At 44.7% G+C, this 27,500-nt stretch overlaps 1 protein-coding gene across 3 annotated transcripts in view; it reads left to right on the forward strand.

Moving 5' to 3' along the window:
* LOC139368870 (zinc finger protein 704-like) overlaps positions 1-27,500 on the forward strand; it is a 96,374-nt gene that overhangs the window by 68,280 nt on the left and 594 nt on the right. Inside the window, exons 4-9 of one of the 3 annotated variants that reach the window (XM_071108312.1) lie at positions 5,243-5,487; positions 20,574-20,674; positions 21,666-21,951; positions 25,777-25,899; positions 26,461-26,588; positions 26,695-27,500. The exon at positions 26,695-27,500 is cut by the window's right edge and continues 594 nt beyond it. In XM_071108312.1, the coding sequence (XP_070964413.1) occupies positions 5,243-5,487; positions 20,574-20,674; positions 21,666-21,951; positions 25,777-25,899; positions 26,461-26,588; positions 26,695-26,806 (995 nt within the window). In that variant the 3' untranslated portion in view covers positions 26,807-27,500. Of the gene's footprint in view, positions 1-5,242; positions 5,488-20,573; positions 20,675-21,665; positions 21,952-25,776; positions 26,278-26,460; positions 26,589-26,694 lie in introns of those variants that run through there. The other 2 variants (XM_071108314.1, XM_071108311.1) reach the window with 2 other exon arrangements.

The raw sequence follows: 27,500 nt of genomic DNA on the forward strand, positions 1-27,500 counted from the left end.
CCCCCCCCCCCCCCCCCACACACACACACACACACACACACGCACACACACACATATCTTAGTTTTATTATCCTTGTGGGGAGCAAACAATTGATTCCCGTTCAAAATCGTATTTTTCCTAACCCTTAAACCTAACCTTAACCCTAACTTAACCCCAAATCCCTAACCCTAAACCTAACCCTTATTGTAACTTTAATTGTAACCCTAAACCTAACCCCTAAACCTAAAAGGGCTTTTTCCTTGTTGGGACTGGTGAAATGGGCCCATGTGTCTGAATTGTCCCTCTATATTTAGCCTTAAAGGGAATATCCACTCAAAAACTATATTTTGGTAAGTCTATCTTTTGGTAAGTCCACGATCTCTTCATTAGTCCACTGTTGATTTAGTCTCAAAAGCAGTCAAGTTTTCAAGATAGCATTTTGCAGCTTGACACTTGGCTTCTTGAAAACCCAATATCTTATAAACTTGACTCCTGACAACAGCAACAGTGGACTAATGAAAAAATAAAATAAAATTGTTTCTGAGTTGATTTTCTTTTGCTGTTGTTTTTTTACCACACCACTTTATGCTATTTTTATTAAGTTTTTATTTTTAATCAGGGAACACGGCAACTCCTGGGAGTGCCATTAAGCTGACTGCTCTTTGTTTTATAGAGAAAACGAGAGGGATAGAGGGATAAGAGAGGGGAGAGGGGAGAGGGATAGAGGGATAAGAGAGGGGAGAGGACACTTGTTTATCGGTTTTACCAGAAATTCCTAATTTTTTTATCATCACCCTCTATTGATAAATGACTAAAAATGACCTCTATACTAGGGCTTGTCAACTCAGAACCAGATGACTGGGTTATACAGATTATAAAAGACCTTGCTCACACTTAATATATTAATTTCATTTAGGCATTAACAGCTGTACTGCTCGCCAGAAGGAATAAGGCTGTTTCCAGGAGACCCCAGGCCAAACCAGGAGGGCTGGCAACCCTACAAACCTACTGTACCTCTAAATCCACATCCATTTTCCCCTATTGTTCATTAGATGTTCTGATCACTCTGAGGTGAGGAGATGAGGGCTGGTACATAGCCACTGTGTTGAAACACACATTAGGGTCACGTGTGGCTGGGTCAGTGTGACTTTGGAAAACGACTCCCTATGTAAGCCTGGCCGGGATCCATTGTGGTTAAAACCTATCCATTAACATTTTTCCCCTTCCCTAAATCTACAGTATACTGTAAATATACTGTATTTAACCACTCTTGTCCCCATCTCCACAGTTTAGATATGTTATTGATTCAAGTGGGTTCATCCACAACATACAGTGAATTCGGAAAGTATTCAGACCCTTTGACTTTTTCAACATTTTGTTACGTTACAGCTTTATTCTAAAAAAACATTTTTTAAAAACATCTCATTAATCTACACACAATACCCCATAATGACAAAGCGAAAGCAGGTTTTTGGAATTTTTTGCAAATGTAAAACATAAATATAACAAATTAAAAACAGAAATACCTTATTTAGAAACAGTACCAGTCAAAAGTCTGGACACACCTACTCATTCAAGGGTTTTTCTTTATTTGAACTATTTTCTACATTGTAGAATAATAGTGAAGACTTCAAAACTATGAATAACATATATGGAATCATGTAGTAACCAAAAAAGTGTTAAAACAAAACTACATTTATTTTAGATTTTAGATTCTTCAAAGTAGCCACCCATTGCCTTGATGACAGCTTTGCACACTCTTGGCATTCTCTCAACCAGCTTCATGAGGAATGATTTTCCAACAGTCTTGAAGGAGTTCCCACATATGCTGAGCACCTGTTGGCTTCTTTTCTTTCACTCTGCAGTCCAACTCATCCCAAACCATCTCAATTGGTGATTGTGGAAGCCAGGTCATCTGATGCAGCACTCTATCCCTATCCTTGGTCAAATAGCCCTTACACAGCCTGGAGGTGTGTTTTAGGTCGTTGTCCTGTTGAAAAACGAATGATAGTCCCACTAAGTGCTAGGGTTGCACATTTTGGGGAATATTCAGAGGTGGAAACTTTCAGTGGGAATTAATGGGGATATTTCCATGTACAGATAAATAGATAAGCAGTTAGATTAAACAACTCCTTTGTAAGATACATGTATGGAAGCAGGTGAATTAACACTCCTCAGTTCGCAGACTCAAGCAAGCTAAAACACACATGGTAGCAAAAACTAACTAGCAGAAATTGTTACGATTTACTAGTTAACAAAAAAATCATGTATGTCACATAAAATATATTCACCCCACCCAGTATTATAATAAAAACTTACCTGAAAGTATGTATTCCTTGGCTCGGATAGTGTAGTAGTGTGGGCTCAATAGCATCTCATTAGTGTGCAAGATCTTGAGAATCAGCTGTCCATGTGATGGAATAGTGCACTGTACATGTGATGGACGAATGCACTGTGCATGCAGAGGGTTGCAATTCCATTGAATTGGGGATAGTTTAACCAAAATATGCCACAAGACCTAGAATTGCCTTATGTGTATCCCACAAAAGAAATTCACTGTTATAAGCTATCGTTTTTTTTTTATGTATTTAAGCAAAATTCCCCAAATTCCAGGGCTTAACTTTCCACAGAAAATTTCCAGAAATTTTTCCAGAAACGTTTCCGACCCTTTGCAACTCTACTAAGCGCAAACCAGGAGGGATGGCGTATTGCTGGAAAATGCTCCGGTAGCCATACTGGTTAAGTGTGCCTTGAATTCTAAATAAATCCCAGAGGATGTCACCAGCAAAGCACCATCACACCTCCTCCTCCATGCTTCACAGTGGGAACCACACATGCGGAGATCATCCGTTCACCTACTCTGCATCTCACATAGACACAGACGTTGGAACCAAAAATTTGGACTCATCCTTCAGTAGTGGTTTCTTTGCAGCAATTTGACCACGAATGCCTGATTCATGCAGTCTCCTCTGAACAGTTGATGTTGAGATGTGTCTGTTACTTGAACTCTGTGAAACATTTATTTGGGCTGCAATCTGAGGTGCTGTTAACTCTAATGAACTTATCCTCTGCAGCAGAGGTAAGTCTGGGTCTTCCTTTCCTGTGTCATTCCTCAAGAGAGCTTATTTCACCACAGCGCTTGATGTTTTTTTCTGCAGTGACTGACCTTCATGTCTTAAAGTAATGATGCTGTTGTTTTTCTTTGCTTATTTGAGCTGTTCTTGCCATAATAGGGCTATCTTGCTTATACCACCCCTACCTTGTCACACACAACTGATTGGCTCAAATGCATTAAGAAGGAAAGAAATCCACAAATGTACTTTTAATGCATTCCAGGTGGCTGCCTCATGAAGCTGTTTGAGAGAATGCCAAGAGTGTGCAAAGCTGTCATCAAGGCAATGGGTAGCTACTTTGAAGAATCTCAAATATAAAATACATTTTGATTTGTTTAACATGTTTTTGGTTACTACATGATTCCATATGTGTTATTTCATAGTGGTGATGTCTTCACTATTATTTTACAATGTAGAAAATAGTAGAAATAAAGAAAAACCCTTGAATGAGAAGGCGTGTCCAAACTTTTGACTGGTACTGTAAGTATTCAGATCCTTTGCTATGAGACTTGAAATTGAGATCAGGTGCATCCTGTTTCCATTGATCACCCTTGACGTTTCTACAACTTGATTGGAGTCCACCTGTGGTAAATTCAATTGATTGGACATGATTTGGAAAGGCACACACCTGTCTATTTAAGGTCCCACAGCTGACAGTGCATGTCAGAGATAAAAACCAAGCCATGAGGTCAAAGGAAGGTCAAAGGAAATGAGGTCAAAGGAAATGTCCATAGAGCTCCGAGACGGGATTGTGTCGAGGCACAGATCTGGGGAAGGGTACCAAACAATTTCTGCAGCATTGAAGGTCCCCAAGAACACAGTGGCCTCCATCATTCTTAAATGCAAGAAGTTTGGAACCACCAACACTCTTCCTAGAGCTGGCCGCCCAGCCAAATTGAGCAATCGGGGGAGAAGGGCCTTGGTCAGGGAGTTGACCAAGAACCCGATGCTCCAGAGTTCCTCTGTGGAGATGGGAGAACCTTCTAGAATAACATCTCTACAGCACTCCACCAATCAGGCCTTTATGGTGGAGTGGCCAGACGGTTGCCACTCCTCAGTAAAAGGCACATGACAGCCCACTTGGAGTTTGCCAAAAGGCACCTACAGGACTCTCAGAGCAAGATTGTCTGGTCTGATGAAACCAAGATGGTCTGGTATGATGAAACCAAGATGGTCTGGTATGATGAAACCAAGATTGAAGTATTTTGCCTGAATACCAAGTGTCACGTCTGGAGGAAACCTGGCACCTTCCCTACGGTGAAGCATGATGGTGGCAGCATCATGCTGTTGGGATGTTTTTCAGCGGCAAGGACTGGGAGACTTGTCGGGTTTGAGGGAAAGATGAACAGAGCAAAGTACAGAGATCGTTGATGAAAATCTGCACCAGAGCGCTCAGGACGTTTGACTGGGGTACTTCAACAAAGTACTGAGTAAAGGTTCTGAATTCCTGTGTAAATGTGATATTACAGTTTTTATTTGTAATACATTTGAAATATGTCAAAAAACTGTTTTTGCTTTGTCATTATGGGGCATTGTTTGTAGATTGATGAGGGGGGGGGGGGGGACAATTTAATACATTTTTGAGTAAGGTTGTGGAATGTGGAACAGGTGAAGGGGTCTGAACACTTTCCGAATGCACTGTATTAGGTGCTGGGAGGGTATACTGTGCTGTATGTGGGGAGAAAGGGCAAAGCTGTATTACATTTTCATGATACATCAGAAATGTCATCAAACTCTATTCATACAGTACATGATTCAACTGTACCTGTTTTCCGTCCAATATCTTATTTTCTTTCCCCTGGTTTCATTGTTGTGCTGTTGTGCTTAACGTCTTTGAGGGATAAGATGTTAATCTTCCCTAAGACAACACTCCTATGACTCTATTCTCTGTAGGATCCTTTCCATCTACACTGGCCCCCATGGACCACTCAGTCATTGATTCATATGAGTTAATAAAATCCCCAACACACACCTCATCCTGCTAGGAGGCTCTACCTCTTATTTGTCATTATGTTTCACCACAAGGCAATGCAAAACACATTTTGTGACAAGGTTTTTAGAGTAATAAGTGAATTTAAGCTAAATTCTCAGATTGGCTTCCTCCTTGGCTATGATAGCATGGTAATGACCGGCCCTTCGCTGTCTCCAGCTGCAGTTCCGGAGTCGGCTAGCAGGGGGTGGAAGGAGGCACTGTCGACCAGCTACAGCAGCTCCACCAGTGGCAACTGGAGCTGGGACACCAGCGACCAATCAGTGCCTTCCACACCATCCCCACCCCTCTCCAACGATGCCAGCAAGAGCTTCCTGCTCCCGTCCCAGGGTGATGACGTCATCGAGGACGTCACAGAGAGCACTCACTTTCCGTTTGTGGACCCCATACCCCGGAAGCGAAAGGTACAACTCGGGGTCGGGGGGTTGTAATGAGGCTTCGTCTCAATGCTTCTGAATATTTTTCCATACTCATCTCCTGATCTCCAATGAGTTCATAGATCACAGCGATTTGATTTATTCAGTCCAGTTACTTGGTTCTTGGGACTCTCCAGATGAGAATAATATTTGTAGCCACAGCCAAACCTAAGCTGCGACCCAGTAGAAATTGGCCATTGGCCAACAGTTGCTCCCATAGATTTAGGAACCCTTTCCCTGGTGTGTAGTATTCCTAACTCAGAGTAGTGTCTGGGGCCTCTAAAACCAACATTAGGATCCTGTGACACAAGCCCTGAGATAAGGCCTGTCAATCTTAACGCCTCTGAGCGTGATGGAGTGTGTTCTCACTCTCTCTTTTCCTCTCGCTCTCCATTTTCTTCCCTTGTCTTTTCATGCGGTGGAAACAGTCCATGACGTAAATGTGGTTTCAGTATCAAGAAGAGCCATTAGCACCCTCACCCACCTCCGAGAGGAAGAGGGGAGTTAGAAGGTGGAAAGGGGAGGAGGTGTGTAAAAAGAGAGTTTAGAAAGGAAGGATTGTGTGTAAAAAGAGAGTTTAGAAAGGAAGGATTGTGTGTAAAAAGAGAGTTTAGAAAGGAAGGATTGGGTGTAAAAAGAGAGTTTAGAAAGGAAGGATTGGGTGTAAAAAGAGAGTTTAGAAAGGAAGGATTGGGTGTAAAAAGAGAGTTTAGAAAGGAAGATGTGGGTGTAAAAAGAGAGTTTAGAAAGGAAGGAGTGGGTGTAAAAAGAGAGTTTAGAAAGGAAGGAGTGTGTGTAAAAAGAGAGTTTAGAAAGGAAGGATTGGGTGTAAAAAGAGAGTTTAGAAAGGAAGGATTGGGTGTAAAAAGAGAGTTTAGAAAGGAAGGAGTGGGTGTAAAAAGAGAGTTTAGAAAATAAGGAGTGGGTGTAAAAAGAGAGTTTAGAAAGGAAGGAGTGGGTGTAAAAAGAGAGTTTAGAAAGGAAGGATTGGGTGTAAAAAGAGAGTTTAGAAAGGAAGGAGTGGGTGTAAAAAGAGAGTTTAGAAAATAAGGAGTGGGTGTAAAAAGAGAGTTTAGAAAGGAAGGAGTGGGTGTAAAAAGAGAGTTTAGAAAGGAAGGAGTGGGTGTGAAAAGAGAGTTTAGAAAGGAAGGAGTGGGTGTAAAAATAAATTTGGGATGGGGAAGAGAGAAGGGGGGGAATAAGAAGAGTTTTGGAAAGAAGGAGGGAGGTAGGGAAGGACTAAAAGGAGAGAATATGATGCTTCAGCTGTAGGTAGCTGAGAGAGGGAGAAGAATCTCATTACTCCACTGTGACAGATATAGGAGTGGAAACTGGAGGGGCTCATATATAGGAGTGGAGACTGGAGGGGCTCATATATAGGAGTGGAGACTGGAGGGGCTTATATAGGTGTGGAGACTGGATGGGGCTCATAGACTGGAGGGGCTCATATAGGTGTGGAGATCGGAGGAGCTCATATATAGGTGTGGAGATTGAGGTGGCTCAGAGATAGGAGTGGAGACTGGAGGGGCTCATATATAGGTGTGGAGACTGGAGGGGCTCATATATAGGTGTGGAGACTGGAGGGGCTCATATATAGGAGTGGAGACTGGAGGGGCTCATATATAGGAGTGGAGACTGGAGGGGCTCATATATAGGAGTGGAGACTGGAGGGGCTCATATATAGGAGTAGAGAATGGAGGGGCTCAGATACAGATATAGGAGTGAAGACTGGAGAGGCTCATATATAGGAGTGGAGACCGGAGGGGTTCAGCAAGTCTCAAGGTATTGCTTGCCTGAGGTAGAGTTCCTCATGATAAGCTGTAGACCACACTATCTACCAAGAGAGTTTCCATCTATATTTTTCACAGGCGTTTTTATTTACCACCAGAAACCAACGCTGGTACTATGACCACATTCAACAAGCTGTATAAGGCCATAAGCAAACAAGAAAATGCTCATCCAGAAGCGGCGCTCCTAGTGGCCGGGGACTTTAATGCAGGGAAACTTAAATCCTTTTTACCTCATTTTTACCAGCATGTCACATGTGCAACCAGATGAAAAAAAACTCTAGACCACCTTTACTCCACACACAGAGACGCATAAAAAGCTCTCCCTCGTCCTCCATTTGCAAATCTGACCATAATTCTATTCTCCTGAATCCTGCTCATAAGCAAAAACTAAAGCAGGAAGTACCAGTGACTCGCTCAATACGGAAGTTATCAGATGATGTGGATGCTACGCTACAGTACTGTTTTACTAGCACAGACAGGAATATGTTCCGTGATTCATCCAATGGCATTGAGGAGTATACCACCTTCATCAATAAGTGCATCGACAACGTCGTCCCCATAGGGACCGTACATACATATCCCAACCAGAAGCCATGAATTACAGAAAACATCCGCACCAAGCTAAAAGCTATAGCTGCCGCTTACAAGGAGCTGGACACTAATCCGGACACTTATAAGAAACCATCAAACAGGCAAAGTTTCAATACAGGACTAATATGCTGCCAAAGCAACAGCTACTCTTCCTGAGGTCCAGCAAAATTAAGGCAGTCTATACCACTTTAAAAACATTACAATACATTCACAGATTTCACAACACACTGTGTGCCCTCAGGCCCCTACCCCACCACTACCACATATCGACAGTACTAAATCCATATGTATGTATAGTGTGTATGTTATCGTGTGTGTGTGTGTATGCATGTGTCTGTTGAAATGTTTGTATTGCTTCAGTCCCCGCTGTTCCATAAGGTGTTTTTCAAATCTAATTTTACTGCTGGCATGAATTACTTGATGTGGAATAGAGTTCCATGTAGTCATGGCTCTATGTAGTACTGTGCTCCTCCCATAGTCTGTTATGGACTTGGGGATTGTGACGAGACCTCTTGTGGCATGTCTTGTGGGGTATGCATGGGTGTCCGAACTGTGTGCCAGTAGTTTAGACAGACAGCTCGGTGCATTCAACATAAATAAAAGTAGTGATAAAGTCAATATCTCCTCCACTTTTAGCCAGGAGAGATTGACATGCATATTATTAATATTAGCTCTCTGTGTACATCCAAGGGCCAGCCGGGCTGCCCTGTTCTGAGTCAATTGCAATTTTCCTAAGTCCTTTTTTGTGGCATCTGACCACATGACTGAACAGTAGTCAAGGTGCGACAAAACTAGGGCCTGTAGGACCTGCCTTGTTGATAGTGTTGTTAAGAAGGCAGAGCATCACTTTATTATTGACAGACTTCTCCCCATTTTAGCTACTATTGTATCAATATGTTTTGACCATGACAGTTTACAATCTAGTGTTACTCCAAGCAGTTTTGTCATCTCAACTTGCTCAATTTCCACATTGTTTATTACAAGATTTAGTTGAGGTTTAGTGAGTGTTTTGTTCCAAATACAATGCTTTTAGTTTTAGAAATATTTAGGGCTAACTTATTCCTTGCCACATACTCTGAAACCAACTAAAGCTCTTTGTTGAGTGTTGCAGTCATTTCAATCGCTGTAGTAGCTGACGTGTATAGTGTTGAGTCATCCTCATACATAGACTGTCATGTACTGTCATGTTGTGTCTTGTCTCTGTCCTTTCCCTTCACCCTGTCTCCCTCTGCTGGTCGTTGTTAGGTTACCTTTTCTCCCCCGCTTTCCCCCAGCTGTTCCTTGTCTCCTCTAACTACCCATTCACCCCGTTTCCCACCTGTTCCCTTTTTCCCTCTGATTAGGTCCCTATATCTCTCTCTGTTTCTGTTCCTGTCCTTGTCGGATTCTTGTTTGTTGTGTTTCATGCCTGAACCAGACTGTCGTCATGTTTGCTGTAACCTTGTCTTGTCCTGTCGGAATCTGCCGGTCCGTCTGAGCCTACCTATGTTTGGTAATTAAAGAAGCTCTGTTTAAGTTAATTCGCTTTTGGGTCCTCATTCACGCACCGTAACAGAAGAATCCGACCAAGAATGGACCCAGCGACTTCGGATCCTCTCCACTCAGCCGTCGGGATCCAGGGAGCGATGCTAGGCAGACACGAGCAGGAATTGTCTGCTGCTCGACATGCCGTTGAGACCCTGGCCACCCAAGTCTCCAACCTCACAGAACAGGTTCACCATCTCCGCCTCGATCCACCGGCCACTTCCAGGGCTTTCGAATCTCCGGAGCCCAGAATCAATAACCCGCCGTGTTACTCTGGGGAGCCCACTGAATGCCGCTCGTTCCTCACCCAGTGTGATATTGTGTTTTCTCTCCAGCCCAACACTTACGCCAGGAGCACTGCTCGTGTCGCCTACGTCATATCTCTCCTTACTGGACGGGCTCGTGAGTGGGGCACGGCAATCTGGGAGGCAAGGGCTGAGTGTACTAACCAGTATCAGGACTTTAAGGAGGAGATGATACGGGTTTTTGATCGATCTGTTTTTGGGGAGGAGGCTTCCAGGGCCCTGTCTTCCCTATGTCAAGGCAATCGATCCATAACAGACTACTCTATTGAGTTTCGCACTCTTGCTGCCTCCAGTGGCTGGAACGAGCCGGCTTTGCTCGCTCGTCTTCTGGAGGGTCTCCGCGCAGAGGTAAAGGAGGAGATTCTCTCCCGGGAGGTTCCTTCCAGCGTGGATTCCTTGATTGAACTCGCTATTCGCATTGAGCGACGGGTTGATCTTCGTCACCGAGCTCGTGGAAAGGAGCTCGCGTTCTCCGTTGCCCCCCTCTCCGCATCACTACCATCTTCCTCTGCCGGCTCGGGAGCTGAGCCTATGCAGCTGGGAGGTATCCGCATCTCGACTAAGGAGAGGGAACGGAGAATCACCAACCGCCTCTGTCTCTATTGCGGTTCTGCTGGTCATTTTGTCACTTCATGTCCAGTAAAAGCCAGAGCTCATCAGTAAGCGGAGGGCTACTGGTGAGCGCTACTACTCCTGTCTCTCCTTCAAGATCCTGCACTACCTTGTCGGTCCATCTACGCTGGACCGGTTCGTCAGCTTCCTGCAGTGCCTTAATAGACTCTGGGGCGGAGGGCTGTTTTATGGACGAGACCTGGGCTCGGGAACATGACATTCCTCTCAGACAGTTAAAGGAGCCCACGGCCTTGTTCGCCCTGGATGGTAGTCCTCTCCCCAGGATTCAGCGTGAGACGCTACCTTTAACCCTCACTGTTTCTGGTAATCATAGTGAAACCATTTCTTTTTTAATTTTTCGTTCACCTTTTACACCTGTTGTTTTGGGCCATCCCTGGCTAGTTTGTCATAATCCTTCCATTAATTGGTCTAGTAATTCTATCCTCTCCTGGAACGTCTCTTGTCATGTGAAATGTTTAATGTCTGCTATCCCTCCTGTTTCCTCTGTCTCTTCTTCACAGGAGGAGCCTGGTGATTTGACAGGGGTGCCGGAGGAATATCACGATCTGCGCACGGTGTTCAGTCGGTCCAGGGCCACCTCTCTTCCTCCACACCGGTCGTATGATTGTAGTATTGATCTCCTTCCGGGAACCACCCCCCCCCGGGGTAGACTATACTCTCTGTCGGCTCCCGAACGTAAGGCTCTCGAAGATTATTTGTCTGTAGCTCTTGACGCCGGTACCATAGTCCCCTCCTCCTCTCCCGCCGGAGCGGGGTTTTTTTTTGTCAAGAAGAAGGACGGGTCTCTGCGCCCCTGCATAGATTATCGAGGGCTGAATGACATAACAGTGAAGAATCGTTATCCGCTTCCTCTTATGTCTTCAGCCTTCGAGATCCTGCAGGGAGCCAGGTTTTTCACTAAGTTGGACCTTCGTAACGCTTACCATCTCGTGCGCATCAGGGAGGGGGACGAGTGGAAGACGGCGTTTAACACTCCGTTAGGGCACTTTGAATACCGGGTTCTTCCTTTCGGCCTCGCTAACGCTCCAGCTGTCTTTCAGGCATTAGTCAATGATGTCCTGAGAGACATGCTGAACATCTTTGTTTTCGTTTACCTTGACGATATCCTGATTTTTTCACCGTCACTCCAGATTCATGTTCAGCACGTTCGACGTGTCCTCCAGCGCCTTTTAGAGAATTGTCTTTTTGTGAAGGCTGAGAAGTGCACTTTTCATGCCTCCTCCGTCACATTTCTCGGTTCTGTTATTTCCGCTGAAGGCATTAAGATGGATCCCGCTAAGGTCCAAGCTGTCATTGATTGGCCCGTCCCTAAGTCACGCGTCGAGCTGCAGCGCTTTCTCGGCTTCGCGAACTTCTATCGTCGTTTCATCCGTAATTTCGGTCAGGTGGCAGCTCCTCTCACAGCCCTTACTTCTGTCAAGACGTGCTTTAAGTGGTCCGTTTCCGCCCAGGGAGCTTTTGATCTCCTCAAGAATCGTTTTACATCCGCTCCTATCCTTGTTACACCTGACGTCTCTAGACAGTTCGTTGTCGAGGTTGACGCGTCAGAGGTGGGCGTGGGAGCCATTCTTTCTCAGCGCTCCCTCTCTGACGACAAGGTCCACCCATGCGCGTATTTTTCTCATCGCCTGTCGCCGTCGGAACGTAACTATGATGTGGGTAACCGCGAACTGCTCGCCATCCGGTTAGCCCTAGGCGAATGGCGACAGTGGTTGGAGGGGGCGACCGTTCCTTTTGTCGTTTGGACTGACCATAGGAACCTTGAGTACATCCGTTCTGCCAAACGACTTAATGCGCGTCAGGCGCGTTGGGCGCTGTTTTTCGCTCGTTTCGAGTTCGTGATTTCTTATCGTCCGGGCTCTAAGAACACCAAGCCTGATGCTTTGTCTCGTCTCTTCAGTTCTTCAGTAGCCTCCACTGACCCCGAGGGGATTCTCCCTGAGGGGCGTGTTGTCGGGTTGACTGTCTGGGGAATTGAGAGGCAGGTAAAGCAAGCGCTCACTCACACTCCGTCGCCGCGCGCTTGTCCTAGGAACCTTCTTTTCGTTCCCGTTCCTACTCGTCTGGCCGTTCTTCAGTGGGCTCACTCTGCCAAGTTAGCCGGCCACCCTGGCGTTCGGGGTACGCTTGCTTCCATTCGCCAGCGTTTTTGGTGGCCCACCCGGGAGCATGACACGCGTCGTTTCGTGGCTGCTTGTTCGGTCTGCGCGCAGACTAAGTCCGGTAACTCTCCTCCTGCCGGCCGTCTCAGGCCGCTTCCTATTCCCTCTCGACCGTGGTCTCACATCGCCTTAGATTTTGTCACCGGACTGCCTTCGTCAGCGGGGAAGACTGTTATTCTTACGGTTGTCGATAGGTTCTCTAAGGCGGCTCATTTCATTCCCCTTGCTAAGCTTCCTTCTGCTAAAGAGACGGCACAAATCATCATCGAGAATGTTTTCAGAATTCATGGCCTTCCGTCAGACGTCGTTTCGGACAGAGGTCCGCAATTCACGTCTCAATTTTGGAGGGAGTTTTGCCGTTTGATTGGGGCTTCCGTCAGTCTCTCTTCCGGCTTTCACCCCCAGTCTAACGGTCAAGCAGAACGGGCCAATCAGACTATTGGTCGCATCTTACGCAGTCTTTCTTTTCGTAACCCTGCGTCTTGGTCAGAACAGCTCCCCTGGGCAGAATACGCCCACAACTCGCTTCCTTCGTCTGCGACCGGGCTATCTCCTTTTCAGAGTAGCCTCGGGTACCAGCCTCCGCTGTTCTCATCTCAGTTCGCCGAGTCCAGCGTCCCCTCCGCTCAGGCTTTTGTCCAACGTTGCGAGCGCACCTGGAAGAGGGTCAGGTCTGCACTTTGCCGTTATAGGACGCAGACTGTGAGGGCTGCTAATAAGCGTAGAACTAAGAGTCCTAGATATTGTCGCGGTCAGAGAGTTTGGCTCTCCACTCAGAACCTTCCCCTTAAGACGGCTTCTCGCAAGTTGACCCCGCGGTTCATTGGTCCGTTCCGTATTTCTCGGGTCATTAATCCTGTCGCAGTTCGACTTCTTCTTCCGCGATACCTTCGTCGCGTCCACCCGGTCTTCCATGTCTCCTGCATCAAGCCCGTCCTTCGCGCCCCCGCTCGTCTTCCCCCCCCCCCCCCCCATCCTTGTCGAGGGCGCACCCATCTACAGGGTCCGTAGAATTTTGGACATGCGTCCTCGGGGCCGTGGTCACCAGTACCTCGTAGATTGGGAGGGGTACGGTCCTGAGGAGAGGAGTTGGGTTCCCTCTCGGGACGTGCTGGACCGTGCGCTGATCGAGGATTTCCTCCGTTGCCGCCAGGTTTCCTCCTCGAGTGCGCCAGGAGGCGCTCGGTGAGTGGGGGGGTACTGTCATGTACTGTCATGTTGTGTCTTGTCTCTGTCCTTTCCCTTCACCCTGTCTCCCTCTGCTGGTCGTTGTTAGGTTACCTTTTCTCCCCCGCTTTCCCCCAGCTGTTCCTTGTCTCCTCTAACTACCCATTCACCCCGTTTCCCACCTGTTCCCTTTTTCCCTCTGATTAGGTCCCTATATCTCTCTCTGTTTCTGTTCCTGTCCTTGTCGGATTCTTGTTTGTTGTGTTTCATGCCTGAACCAGACTGTCGTCATGTTTGCTGTAACCTTGTCTTGTCCTGTCGGAATCTGCCGGTCCGTCTGAGCCTACCTATGTTTGGTAATTAAAGAAGCTCTGTTTAAGTTAATTCGCTTTTGGGTCCTCATTCACGCACCGTAACATAGACACACTGGCTTTACTCAAAGTCAGTGGCATGTCATTAGTAAAAATTGAAAAAAGCAAGGGGCCTAAACAGCTATCCTGGGGAATTCCTGATTATATTTGATAGGCTTCCATTAAAGAACACCCGCTGTGTTCTGTTAGACAAGTATCTCCACATTATAGCAGGGGGTGTAAAGCCATAACATCTACTTTGTGCATGAAACAAGTAACTTTTCCAGCAATTGTTTACGGACAGATTATTTCACGTATAATTCACTTGCACAAAATAGAATAGGTCGACTTTTGTACTATGGGGGATAGTAGATTGACATAGGCTTGTGCTTTTTCTGTTTGTTAGGCCCACTCATCTTGTTGGCTGATGAAAAGTAAATATGGACAGGTCTTCCAATATCTTCAATATGTAGCTCGGAAATGGATAAAGACACGCGCAGTTGTGTCCCCGCTGTGTCTGTCTTCACTTGTAGCCTGTCAGAAAGATCCGATCATGTGACGAAGAGCCATGTGACTGAGAGGTGCTTCGGATTGCGTAGCACACTCAGGGCCTAGGGCACAACGCAGCACTCCAGGCTGCAAAAGGCATGGATTTTTTTTAGGGTGCATTACGGCCACAAAGGGGACACCACCATACAATTCGAGGCATTATCAAGTGCTTATCAAATTGTGAATGAGTGACTGATGTAGTGTGTACTGTCTGCTCAAAAAAACTAAGCAGAGCTCATGCCTTTCAAGTGACTTTTCAAATCATCATTAGTCTCGTCATGCAGCCTTACAATGTATTACAAATCAAAACATATAGCCAAACATTTGTAGGACATCTACAGTTACATTAGTAACTCTAAATGAAGTGTTTATGAGTACCTATTTCTTTGTTAACCGCTCCACACAGAAAAGCCGCATGTGCGCACTTCCTCAAATTGTTTGGAGAAAATATTTATAATTTTTTTCAGCTTTGTTCAATAGTATTTTTCATATTATAAAATACTGCCATGGAATTATAAGTCAATCTTGGCTGTGGGAATTATAAGTCAATCTTGTCTGCTAAATGAACTAGTGTAGCCCACAGCCATTTGGCATAGCCACTTCCGGACCTAATGTAGCCACATCAGGACCTAACATAGCCACTTCCCGGACATAACATAGCCACATCAGGACCTAACATAGCCACATCAGGAACTAACATAGCCACATCCGGATCTAACATAGCCACATCAGGACCTAACATAGCCACATCAGGACCTAACATAGCCACATCAGGAACTAACATAGCCACATCCGGATCTAACATAGCCACATCAGGACCTAACATAGCCACATCAGGACCTAACATAGCCACATCTGGATCTAACATAGCCACATCAGGACCTAACATAGCCACATCAGGACCTAACATAGCCACTTCCGGACATAGCATAGCCACATCAGGACCTAACATAGCCACATCAGGACCTAACATAGCCACATCAGGACCTAACATAGCCACATCAGGAACTAACATAGCCACATCCGGATCTAACATAGCCACATCAGGACCTAACATAGCCACATCAGGACCTAACATAGCCACATCTGGATCTAACATAGCCACATCAGGACCTAACATAGCCACATCCGGACCTAACATAGCCACATCAGGACCTAACATAGCCACTTCCGGACATAGCATAGCCACATCAGGACCTAACATAGCCACATCCGGATCTAACATAGCCACATCCGGACCTAGCATAGCCACATCAGGACCTAACATAGCCACATCAGGACCTAACATAGCCACAGCCACAGCCACATCAGGACCTAATATAGCCACATCAGGACCTAACATAGCCACATCAGAACCTAACATAGCCACAGCCACAGCCACATCAGGACCTAACATAGCCACAGCCACATCAGGACCTAACATAGCCACAGCCACAGCCACATCAGGACCTAACAGAGCCACAGCCACATCAGGACCTAACATAGCCACAGCCACATCAGGACCTAACAGAGCCACATCCGGACCTAACATAGCCACATCAGGACCTAACATAGCCACATCCGGACCTAACATAGCCACATCCGGATCTAACATAGCCACATCCGGACCTAACATAGCCACATCAGGACCTAACATAGCCACATCAGGACCTAACATAGCCACATCAGGACCTAACATAGCCACATCAGGACCTAACATAGCCACATCAGGACCTAACATAGCCACATCAGGACCTAACATAGCCACTTCCGGACATAACATAGCCACATCAGGACCTAACATAGCCACATCAGGACCTAACATAGCCACATCCGGATCTAACATAGCCACATCCGGACCTAGCATAGCCACATCAGGACCTAACATAGCCACATCAGGACCTAACATAGCCACAGCCACAGCCACATCAGGACCTAACAGAGCCACATCAGGACCTAACATAGCCACATCAGAACCTAACATAGCCACAGCCACAGCCACATCAGGACCTAACATAGCCACAGCCACATCAGGACCTAACATAGCCACAGCCACATCAGGACCTAACAGAGCCACTTCCGGACCTAACATAGCCACATCAGGACCTAACATAGCCACATCCGGACCTAACATAGCCACATCCGGACCTAACATAGCCACATCCGGACCTAACATAGCCACATCAGGACCTAACATAGCCACATCAGGACCTAACATAGCCACATCAGGACCTAACATAGCCACATCAGGACCTAACATAGCCACATCAGGACCTAACATAGCCACATCAGGACCTAGCATAGCCACATCAGGACCTAGCATAGCCACATCAGGACCTAACATAGCCACATCAGGACCTAACATAGCCACATCAGGACCTAACATAGCCACATCAGGACCTAACATAGCCATATCCGGACCTAACATAGCCACATCCGGACCTAACATAGCCACATCCGGATCTAACATAGCCACATCCGGATCTAACATAGCCACATCAGGACCTAACATAGCCACATCAGGACCTAACATAGCCACATCAGGACCTAACATAGCCACATCAGGACCTAACATAGCCACATCAGGACCTAACATAGCCACATCAGGACCGAACATAAGTATGCCATTATTTTCTTCAGAAATAGACTACATTTTCTTCATACCTTACTTCTTTAGTCTAAAATATGTAATGGATTTATTATGAAGGTGTAGGCTATATTACATGGATGTATTATACTTTTTAAAATGGCTTTTAAAATGTGTGGAAACTAGGAGATGCCAAATGTGTTCATGTTAATTAATTGTCAACTACCGGCTGATGAAATGTCATGGCACCACAGCCCTAGTTACAGGACCAAAGGATTGTGCTCATTTGTCAAGTCATCCGTTAAATTTAACGTCTTCTTTTAATGTTTGATGTTTATTCTTCAGCCTCGCTTGTAAAGATGTGACAGAACATTTCACAGTGCTAGACAAACTGTAAAAATTCCATCAACTGTACACAAGGACTTGGGAGGCCATCTCAATGAGACTTGCACTGACATGCATGTGTGGTTGTTAATGAATAGCTGGTTGTAGATAAAATCATTACAGTTTGGATGCCTTGTGTATAAACCTGCCCTGGGTAAACCTAACAGGCAGTTTACTGTGGTGGTTCAGTGTAGTTGGTCATGACAAGCTGCCTAGCTAAGTCCTGACTGGCAGACAGCAGCAGCCTCTGTAGTCCCGTAGCTGAAGGGCATCTGACTGTGTGGAGTTGTGTACAACAGATGTAGGGTCTTAATTTGAGCCAGTTTGCTACAGCAGGAAAATAATCCTGCAGCAACAGGAAATGTGAATTATAATTGGATTATAATTAATGGACATTTTTATAGGGGTTGATACATTTTTCGTAAGGGAAAATCAAGTCTGACATTTCAAAGTGGAAATTGCCAACTTCAGAAGCCTTTTTAGACCTCAAATAAACTACAAGCTTAACATTTATCTGACTATGTAGAGGAGTCATGTACTATAAAAGGCTTAGGGAATGTGTTAATCACTACAGTGTTGCTGTAACAGTGTTACAACGAAAGGAAAACACTTTTGGCATTAAGGGATATGTCAATGTTTGTTGAGACGCTGCAGATTTTCTGTTATGAAACACTGAAAATGATTCCTATGTTTCCCAGTGCCATTAGAGCTGTTGTGTGTTATGCATTGTGTGGATTGCATAAGAATATAGACTGTATAAAGCGTTAATTTGATCAGCCGCTGATAAGCCTGTTCTATAGTTTGTATTTTAGTTTCTCTCTCTCCCACTCCTCTCTCTCTCTTTCTCTCTCTCTCCCTCTCTCTCTCTCTCTCTCTCTCTCTCTCTCTCTCTCTCTCTCCCACCCCCCTCTCTCTCTCTCTCTCTCCCTCTCTCTCTCTCTCCCACCCCTCTCTATCTATCTCTCTCTCTCTCCCACCCCTCTCTCTCTCTCTCTCCCACCCCTCTCTCTCTCTCTCTCTCTCACTCACTCACTCACTCACTCACTCACTCACTCACTCACTCACTCACGCTCTGTCTCTCCCTTTCTGGAAGCTGTTAAAAGGTGGAGAGCCTACGCCCACTGCCTGTCATTACTACTGATGCAGGTCCCAACACATTTCTCCCTGCCTGGGAAAATAAGAGTCTGAAAAACACAGCTCTGTCTATGTCCTTATTCTGCATGTGAGGAAAGAAGGGATTGATATAGGTTTAAAATACTTATTTTGAGGTTTGACTTTTTCCGATTTGAAGATGTTAACAGCTTCCTAAATACTTGCTTTTATTGTTGAGAGGTTGAACGCCTGTATGTGTGTCTGTCAGTCAAAGCCCAAAGTAGAGATCATGACCACATTCAATCAGGGTCACTTTCTAAGGCCTGCTTATCTTATAATAGTCTGTGTACTGGTCCAACGGTCTTTTTCTGCTTGTCTAATAGTCTGTGTACTGGTCCAATGATCTTTTTCTGCTTGTCTAATAGTCTGTGTACTGGTCCAATGGTATTTTTCTGCTTGTCTAATAGTCTGTGTACTGGTCCAGTGGTCTTTTTCTGCTTGTCTAATAGTCTGTGTACTGGTCCAATGGTCTTTTTCTGCTTGTCTAATCGTCTGTGTACTGGTCCAATGATCTTTTTCTGCTTGTCTAATAGTCTGTGTACTGGTCCAATGGTATTTTTCTGCTTGTCTAATAGTCTGTGTACTGGTCCAGTGGTCTTTTTCTGCTTGTCTAATAGTCTGTGTACTGGTCCAATGGTCTTTTTCTGCTTGTCTAATAGTCTGTGTACTGGTCCAATGGTCTTTTTCTGCTTGCCTAATAGTCTGTGTACTGGTCCAATGGTGTTTTTCTGCTTGTCTAATATTCTGTGTACTGGTCCAATGGTCTTTTTCCTTTTCTTTTGTTTTTGTTACCTCACTCTCTGTGTATCCTTCCAGTGTAAAATATAAAATATCCCAGAAATGTTCCATAGGCTCAAAAAGCTTATTTCTCTCAAATGTTGTGCAAAATGTCTTTACATCCCTGCTAGTGAGCATTGTATCCTTTGTCAAAATAACCCATCCACCTGACAGTTGTCGTATATCAGGAAGCTGATTAATGAGCGTGATAATTACACAGGTGCAACTTGTGCTGGGGACAATAAAAGGTTACTCTAAAATGTGCAGCTTTGTCACACAACACAATGCCACAGAAGTCTCAAGTTTTGAGGGAGCGTGCAATTGACATGCTGACTACAGGAATGTCCACCTGAGCTGTTGCCAGATAATTGAATGTTAATTTCTCTACCATAAGCCGCCTCCAACATCATTTTAGAGTATTTCTGTCTGTAATAAAGCCCTTTTGTGGGGAAAAACTCATTCTAATTGGCCCGTGGGTCGGCCTGTTTCCCAAGTGTGTGGGCCTATGCCCTCCCAGGCCTACCCTTGGCTGCGCCCCTGCTTTTCATGGGAAATCCATAGATTAGGGCCTAATTTATTTATTGAAATTGACTGATTTCCTTATATTCAAAATCTCAGAAATTGTTTCATTTTGTGTTTATATATTTTTTCAGTATATTTACAAAATAATACATAATACAGGAATCAGCATAGTACATCAGGACGCACAACTGCAACGCGTTTCGACTAGTAGAGGCTTTCTTTAATTAAATATTGTTTCCTGTGTTTTTAAGTATTTTCAAATAGACATGCCAAAACTAGTAGCCTACTTTTATTTTAGTATTTGAATGGTTGTTTGTGAGAGAAAATAAATAGTTGACCAAATTGAATTTGAAGGTATTTTTAAATACTTATTTCAAATACAATTTTTTAATACCTGGGTTAAATGCATGGGAGTGTATTTCCAAGTGTATTTCCAAATGCATTCTGATTTTCAACTACTTTTTTTTTCAAATAAAAGTTATCTGTATACTTGTTTTGAAATGTATTGAAAACTAATTGAAATGCCTGAAATAGTATTTGTTCCCAGGTCTGATCATTACAATAGCACTGACTCCACTGTTTTCTCTTATGCTGTGTTTCAGAACTCCATGAAGGTGATGTTCAAGTGCTTGTGGAAGAACTGTGAAAAGGTCCTCAGCACCTCTTCAGGGATCCAGCGACACATCCGAACCGTCCACCTGGGGTAAGGCACCAATCAACCACAGAGCCAGATACAGGTCAACTGCTGTAGATATGGAATCACAATTGTTGAATGGGTAATTGTTGTAAGCAATCACTGCACTCAGATCACATGAGGACCAATAAGAGAGCAGATATTTATTTTATAGAGCCATTATTGCATGGAACTCCCATCTCATATTTCTCAAATAAACAGCAAACCTGGTTTTAAAAAACAGATAAAGCAACACCTCTCCCCTATTTGACCTAGATAGTTTGTGTGTATGTATTAATATGTAGGCTACATAGCTAAATTGATGTAGTTCTGTCCTTCAGCTGATGTTGTCTATTAATGTTCTGTATTATGTCATGTTTCATGTTTTGTGTGGACCACAGGAAGAGTAGCTGCTGCTTTCGCAACAGCTAATGGGGATCCTAATAACATACAAAATACCAGATATAATACAGTTCACTCTATTAGCTGAAGTTTGGTCAGAATATCTACTACCAGTGAGGAGCTAGTATTGTGGAGTATGTGCTACATTGGAAGCTCTGTCTCTCCATGGGCTCTGTTTGTTATGACTTCTTAATATGATTAGGTTTGTTAGTCTAGGATCCACTTACAAAGGGAAGCAGGGTGGAGGAGGGAAGCATATCAACACATGAGGAGGTTTCGCTGGTGTGTTTTTATAGCCTCCTGTTGCTATCCTGCACTCTCTATCAGTCATTAAAGGCTTTGACCAATCAAGTCCATAAGCTCAGTGGCTCTGAGGCCTGTGTATCACTGCCCTCTGCTGGTTAGAGAAGACTCAGCTCCTCATTATAAAGCTTGTAGTGACTTAGTATGAAGAATTATAATGCCTTATAAGCATTTTCATAATACCTTATTAATGCAGCTGTAGAGTATTATGAGGTGGTATATTGACTGAATATATGATGGGCAATGAATGTGATTATAAGGCATTATAAGCTTTCATTATAAGCTACTTCACGTATGTCACCCTTCTGCAATGCAGGCGGAACTGCGACTCGGACTACAGCGACGGGGAGGAGGACTTCTACTACTCGGAGATCGAGGTCAACATGGACAGCCTATCAGAGGGCTTATCCAGCCTCACGCCCACCTCCCCCACCACCTCCGGCCCTCCCCCCATTTTTCCACCTGTCTCCCTCACCACCTGTCTCCCTCGTTCTGAGCCCTCCCACATCGCCATGAGGGGGACACATGGCCACGCCCCCACCCTGCTCAGCCAATCAGCTCCCTCCACGCTCTGCCATATTCGCACTGACCACGCATACCAGGTAAGAACAGTCATGCAAGTTCATACACCTTATTCTCCAGTGGCTATGGTACTCTCTGTAGCTATAAATGGTGCTATCTAGACCTTAAAAGGATTCTTCAGCTGTCCATGTAGGAGAACCCTTTTGGTTCCATGTACAAACCCTTTGGTTCTCGTTAGAACTCTTTTTGGTCCATGTAAACTCAGCAAAAAAATAAATGTCCTCTCACTGTCTTAACATGTGTAAATATTTGTATGAACATAACAAGATTCAACAACTGAGACATAAACTGAACAAGTTCCACAGACATGTGACTAACAGAAATAGAATAATGTGTCCCTGAACAAACGGGGGGTCAAAATCAAAAGTAACAGTCAGTATCTGGTGTGGCCACCAGCTGCATTAAGTACTGCAGTGCATCTCCTCCTCATTGACTGCACCAGATTTGCCAGTTCTTGCTGTGAGATGTTACCCCACTCTTCCACCAAGGCACCTGCAAGTTCCCGGACATTTCTGGGGGGAACGGCCCTAGCCCTCACCCTCCAATCCAACAGGTCCCAGACATGCTAAATGGGATTGAGATCCGGGCTCTTCACTGGCCATGGCAGAACACATGCATTTATCGTAAGAGTAGGGGTGTTAACCCCGGTGTCCTGGCTAAATTCCCTATCTGGCCCTCAAACCACCACGATCACCTAATAATCCCCAGTTTACAATTGGCTCATTCATCCCCCTCCTCTCCCCTGTAACTATTCCCCAGGTCGTTGCTGCAAATGAGAACATGTTCTCAGTCAACTTACCTGGTAAAATAACGGATAAATAAAACATTTAAAAATCTGCATGCTTCCCAACTTGCAAATATTATGACACCATTTTGTGAAGTTTCTGTTAGTTTTGGACTTCGGCAAGGGTTTTTACATCAGTAGCCGAAGTCTGAACCCATTTGTCGGTGATTGGTCAACAGTAGGGATTCTTCAATAAAGTGTTTGTTGTCAATCAACAAGAGATGTATCGTTTTCATGCACATTTTTTCACTTGATGAATACTGAACCAAACATCTTAGATAGATGTAAAAGTTAGGGACTAAGAGCAGCAAAAACGTCAAAATTGATGACTGATTTCTTGAGTTACCTTAGATTAATTCGGACTATTTTGAGGAAATGTATACTGGCTACCGCATCTCAAGATGGACCAACAGTACTATTGCCTATTTGTAGAATATTAGTGAAAACATTAAAACTATGAAATAACACATATGGAATCATGTAGTAACCAAAAAAGTGTTAAACAAGTCAAAATATATTTTATATTTGAGATTCTTCAATGCCTTGATGACAGCTTTGCACACTCTTGGCATTTTCTCAACCAGCTTCATGAGAAATGCTTTTCCAACAGATTTGAAGAAGTTCCCACATATGCTGAGCACGTGATGGCTGCTTTTCCTTCACTCTACCTGTCCAACTCATCGCAAACCATCTGATCACTCTCCGTCTTGGTCAAATAGCCCTTACACAGCCTGGAGGTGTGTTTTAGGTCATTGTCCTGTTGAAAAACAAATTATAGTCCCACTAAGTGCAAACCAGATGGGATGGCATATCGCTGAAGAATGCTGCAGTAGGCATGCTGGTGAAGTGTTCTAAATAAATCACAGACAGTGTCATCAGCAAAGCACCCCCACACCATCACACCACCTCCTCCATGCTTCACGGTGGGAACCACACATGCGGACATAATCCGTTCACCTACTCTGCTTGTCACAAAGACACGGCGGTTGGAACTTTGGACTCTTCAGACCAAAGGACCGATTTCCACCGGTCTAATGTCCATTGCTCGTGTTTCTTGGCACAAACGAGTCTCTTCTTCTTATGGATGTCCTTTAGTAGTGGTTTCTTTGCAGCAATTCGACCATGAAGGCCTGATTCACTCAGTCTCCTCGAAACAGTTGATGTTGAGATGTGTCTGTTACTTGAACTCTGTGAAGCATGTATTTGGGCTGCAATCTGAGGTGCAGTTAACTCTAATGAACTTATCCTCTGCAGCAGAGGTAACTCTGGGTCTTCCTTTCCTGTGGCGGTCCTCCAAAATGCCAGGAGTGTGCAAAGCTGTCATCAAGGCAAAGGGTGGCTACTTTGAAGTATCTCAAATATATATATACATAATGGTCTAGAAAGGTATTTAGTATTTTGAAAATACAAATTACAGATTTAGGAAGTATCTTGTTACAAAATACATTGGAGTGTACAGTCATGGCCAAAAGTTTTGAGAATGACACAAATATTAATTTTCACAAAGTCTGCTGCCTCTCTTTGTATGATGGCAATTTGCATATACTCCAGAATGTTATGAAGAGTGATCAGATGAATTGCAATTAATTGCAAAGTCCCTCTTTGCCATGCAAATAAACTGAATCCCCCAAAAACATTTCCACTGCATTTCAGCCCTGCCACAAAAGGACAAGCTGACATGTCAGTGATTCTCTCGTTAACACAGTTGTGAGTGTTGACGAGGACAAGGCTGGAGATCACTCTGTCATGCTGATTGAGTTCGAATAACAGACTGGAAGCTTCAAAAGGAAGGTGGTGCATGGAATCATTGTTCTTCCTTTGTCAACCATGGTTACCTGCAAGGAAACACGTGCCATCATCATTGCTTTGCACAAAAAGGGCTTCACAGGCAAGGATATGCCAGTAAGATTGCACCTAAATCAACCATTTATCAGATCATCAAGAACTTCAAGGAGAGCGGTTCAATTGTTGTGAAGAAGGCTTCAGGGCGCCCAAGAAAGTCCAGCAAGCACCGGGACCGTCTCCATAAAGTTAATTCAGCTGCGGGATCGGGGCACCACCAGTACAGAGCTTGCTCAGGAATGGCAGCAGGCAGGTGTGAGTGCATCTGCACGTACAGTGAGGCAAAGACTTTTGGAGGATGGCCTGGTGTCAAGAAGGGCAGCAAAGAAGCCACTTCTCTCTAGGAAAAACATCAGGGACAGACTGATATTCTGCAAACGGTACAGGGATTGGACTGCTGAGGACTGGGATAAAGTGATTTTCTCTGATGAATCACCTTTCCGATTGTTTGGGGCATCCGGAAAAAAGCTTGTCCGGAGAGGACAAGGTGAGCACTACCATCAGTCCTGTGTCATGCGAACAGTAAAGCATCCTGAGACTATTCATATGTTGGGTTGCTTCTCAGCCAAGAGAGTGGGCTCACTCAAAATTGTTCCTTAGAACAATAAAGAATGGTACCAACACATCCTCTGAGATCCTCTGAGATTAACTTCTCCCAACCATCCAGGAACAGTTTGGTGACGAACAATGCCTTTTCCAGCATGATGGAGCACCTTGCCATAAGGCAAAACTTTTGGCCACGACTGTAGTTTATCCCAGTGTAATACAAATGACAAAATACTCAGAAGTAATTGAAATACATATTTCAAATACAAAATACTGGCCATCTCTGAGACTGATATGTAGCTGTCATCTACTTCCTAACGATAATGTTTTGGTTCCCCTGGTCTGTTTCTGTGTCATTAATGTCCATGAAACTGAGCTGTACACAGGCTTAATGCTGCACCCCAGATTAATAGGTTTCTTTAGATGAGTTAGTCTTTTCTCTTTACCTCCATCTTCTCTCTGTGTAGTATCTATCTCCCTTTTCTTTCTGGATCATTCTTTGTCGATCAACCTCCCTCTACCTCCACTCATTCACCCCTTCTCTCTCCTACTTCTCTCTCCCCCACCTTTTTCTACCTTCTCTCTCTCTCTCTTTCTCTCTCTCTCTCTCTCTCTCTCTCTCTGTGTCTCTCTGTCTCTGTCTCTCACTGTGTTGCGGTGCTATGTTTTCCAGGCCACTGCTCCTGTGAGTATTCCTGTGTGTTCGGAGCAGGTTGGTGGGAATGATGGGATTGGGAATGGGGATGGGATCAGTGTGTCCTGGCAGTCGTCTCCTGTCATTTTTAAAGGTTTACCGGTGAGCAGGCTGCTTTCTCTCATTCTCTCTTTATCCTCATGTTCTCTCTCTCTTTTATCACTCCCCACATCTCTTCTACCTCTCTCACTCTGTTGCTCTTCCACCTGTCATATTTCTCACCCTCTCATATCTCCCTCTGCGCCCCACCCCATCTCTCTGCCCCATCTCTCACCTCTCTACTCCCACTCCCTCGCTCCCCCAGACCCATTTATTTTTTTGTCAATTTCTTTCTTCCCCACTCCTGCCAGGCTAGCTGTTTTCTCCTCCTTTCTTCTACATCTCTCTGCCTCTACCTCATAGCCCTGGAGGGTTGTCTTCTAACATGTTGTCTTCAGGGCTAAACTAGGATCAGGTCCTCTTGTCTTCTATCTAGACATGTTGTCTTCAGGGCTGAACTAGGATCAGGTCCTCTTGTCTTCTATCTTGACATGGTGTCTTCAGGGCTGAACTAGGATCAGGTCCTCTAGGAAAATCTCAGGGCACTAGGTGAAAGCCGTAAAGATTGCTGCTATGCTATGATTGATTGGTAGAATGCCCTATGACCTGTGCTTGCCCCTGCAGGGCCCTTTGACTCACACCCGCACGGTGAGCTTCGGGGAGAAGAGACAGCCTGCCCTTCACACACACACTACCATCAGCAAGACACCCCCCTCTACAGCCCCCCTGCCCAAACCAGCACCAGGAACCAGGTACTCTGAGTGTATGGGTGTGTGTGTGGACTTTGTGAGTGGATTTATCACCTTCATGGGAGTGTAGTGTAAAGTCTAACTGTGTGTCATATCTTTGATTGCCAAGGAAACCCCGCGGAGAGGCTAAAAAGTGCCGGAAGGTATACGGCATGGAGAAGAGGGACATGTGGTGCACAGCCTGCCGTTGGAAAAAAGCCTGTCAGCGATTCAATGATTGAACCCCACTACATCACTGGGATGGACTCTTCCTCTGCCAGAGCTTCACTGAGGTGGAGTCTTCCACTGGGGAGATGTGGGTGTTCTCCCTGATGAAGCTGCTTGGAGCACGCACTGCTTCCTCCTGACCAGCAGGGGTCTCTCTGCTTGCTTCTCTTAATCCTCAGACAGCTAAACACACAAAACACAAAAACAAATGGATGAAAAAGGAAAAAAATATATAATAATTGTGAAAAAAGTATATGGCTTTGGCAGCATAGGTAATCCAAAAAATGATTATTCAAAACGTGATTCAGAATGAAAGTTTGGTTTTGTACTTTCTAATTTTGCATGCCTTCACTGTAGGGCAGTGGTTGAAGATTTCAGATAAGCGTTTTGGTATTGTGTACTTTCAACATGTTCTTTGCTGGTCCGAGTATCATGGAAGCTACTGTGTTTGAGTCTATAAGATCCCTAAACCACTCTCTTGTCAGCATCTTTCAATGCACCTCTGTTGACATTTTGGAACTAAAACCAGATTCACTTTGTGGTGTATATTTGAATGGATCGTTTCAACGGGGTGCATTGAAAGATGCTGACAAGAGATTTCAACGGTCACTCTTTTGAAACGGGAAGTATGTCTACCAAAGGAAAACAGACACAGAATCTCTCTAAATTCACTCAGAATTGAGATGTCGCTTTTTTTAAGATGCAAGT

This window comes from Oncorhynchus clarkii, chromosome 16, assembly GCF_045791955.1.
Source record: "Oncorhynchus clarkii lewisi isolate Uvic-CL-2024 chromosome 16, UVic_Ocla_1.0, whole genome shotgun sequence".
Classification (NCBI taxonomy): Eukaryota; Metazoa; Chordata; class Actinopteri; order Salmoniformes; family Salmonidae; genus Oncorhynchus; species Oncorhynchus clarkii.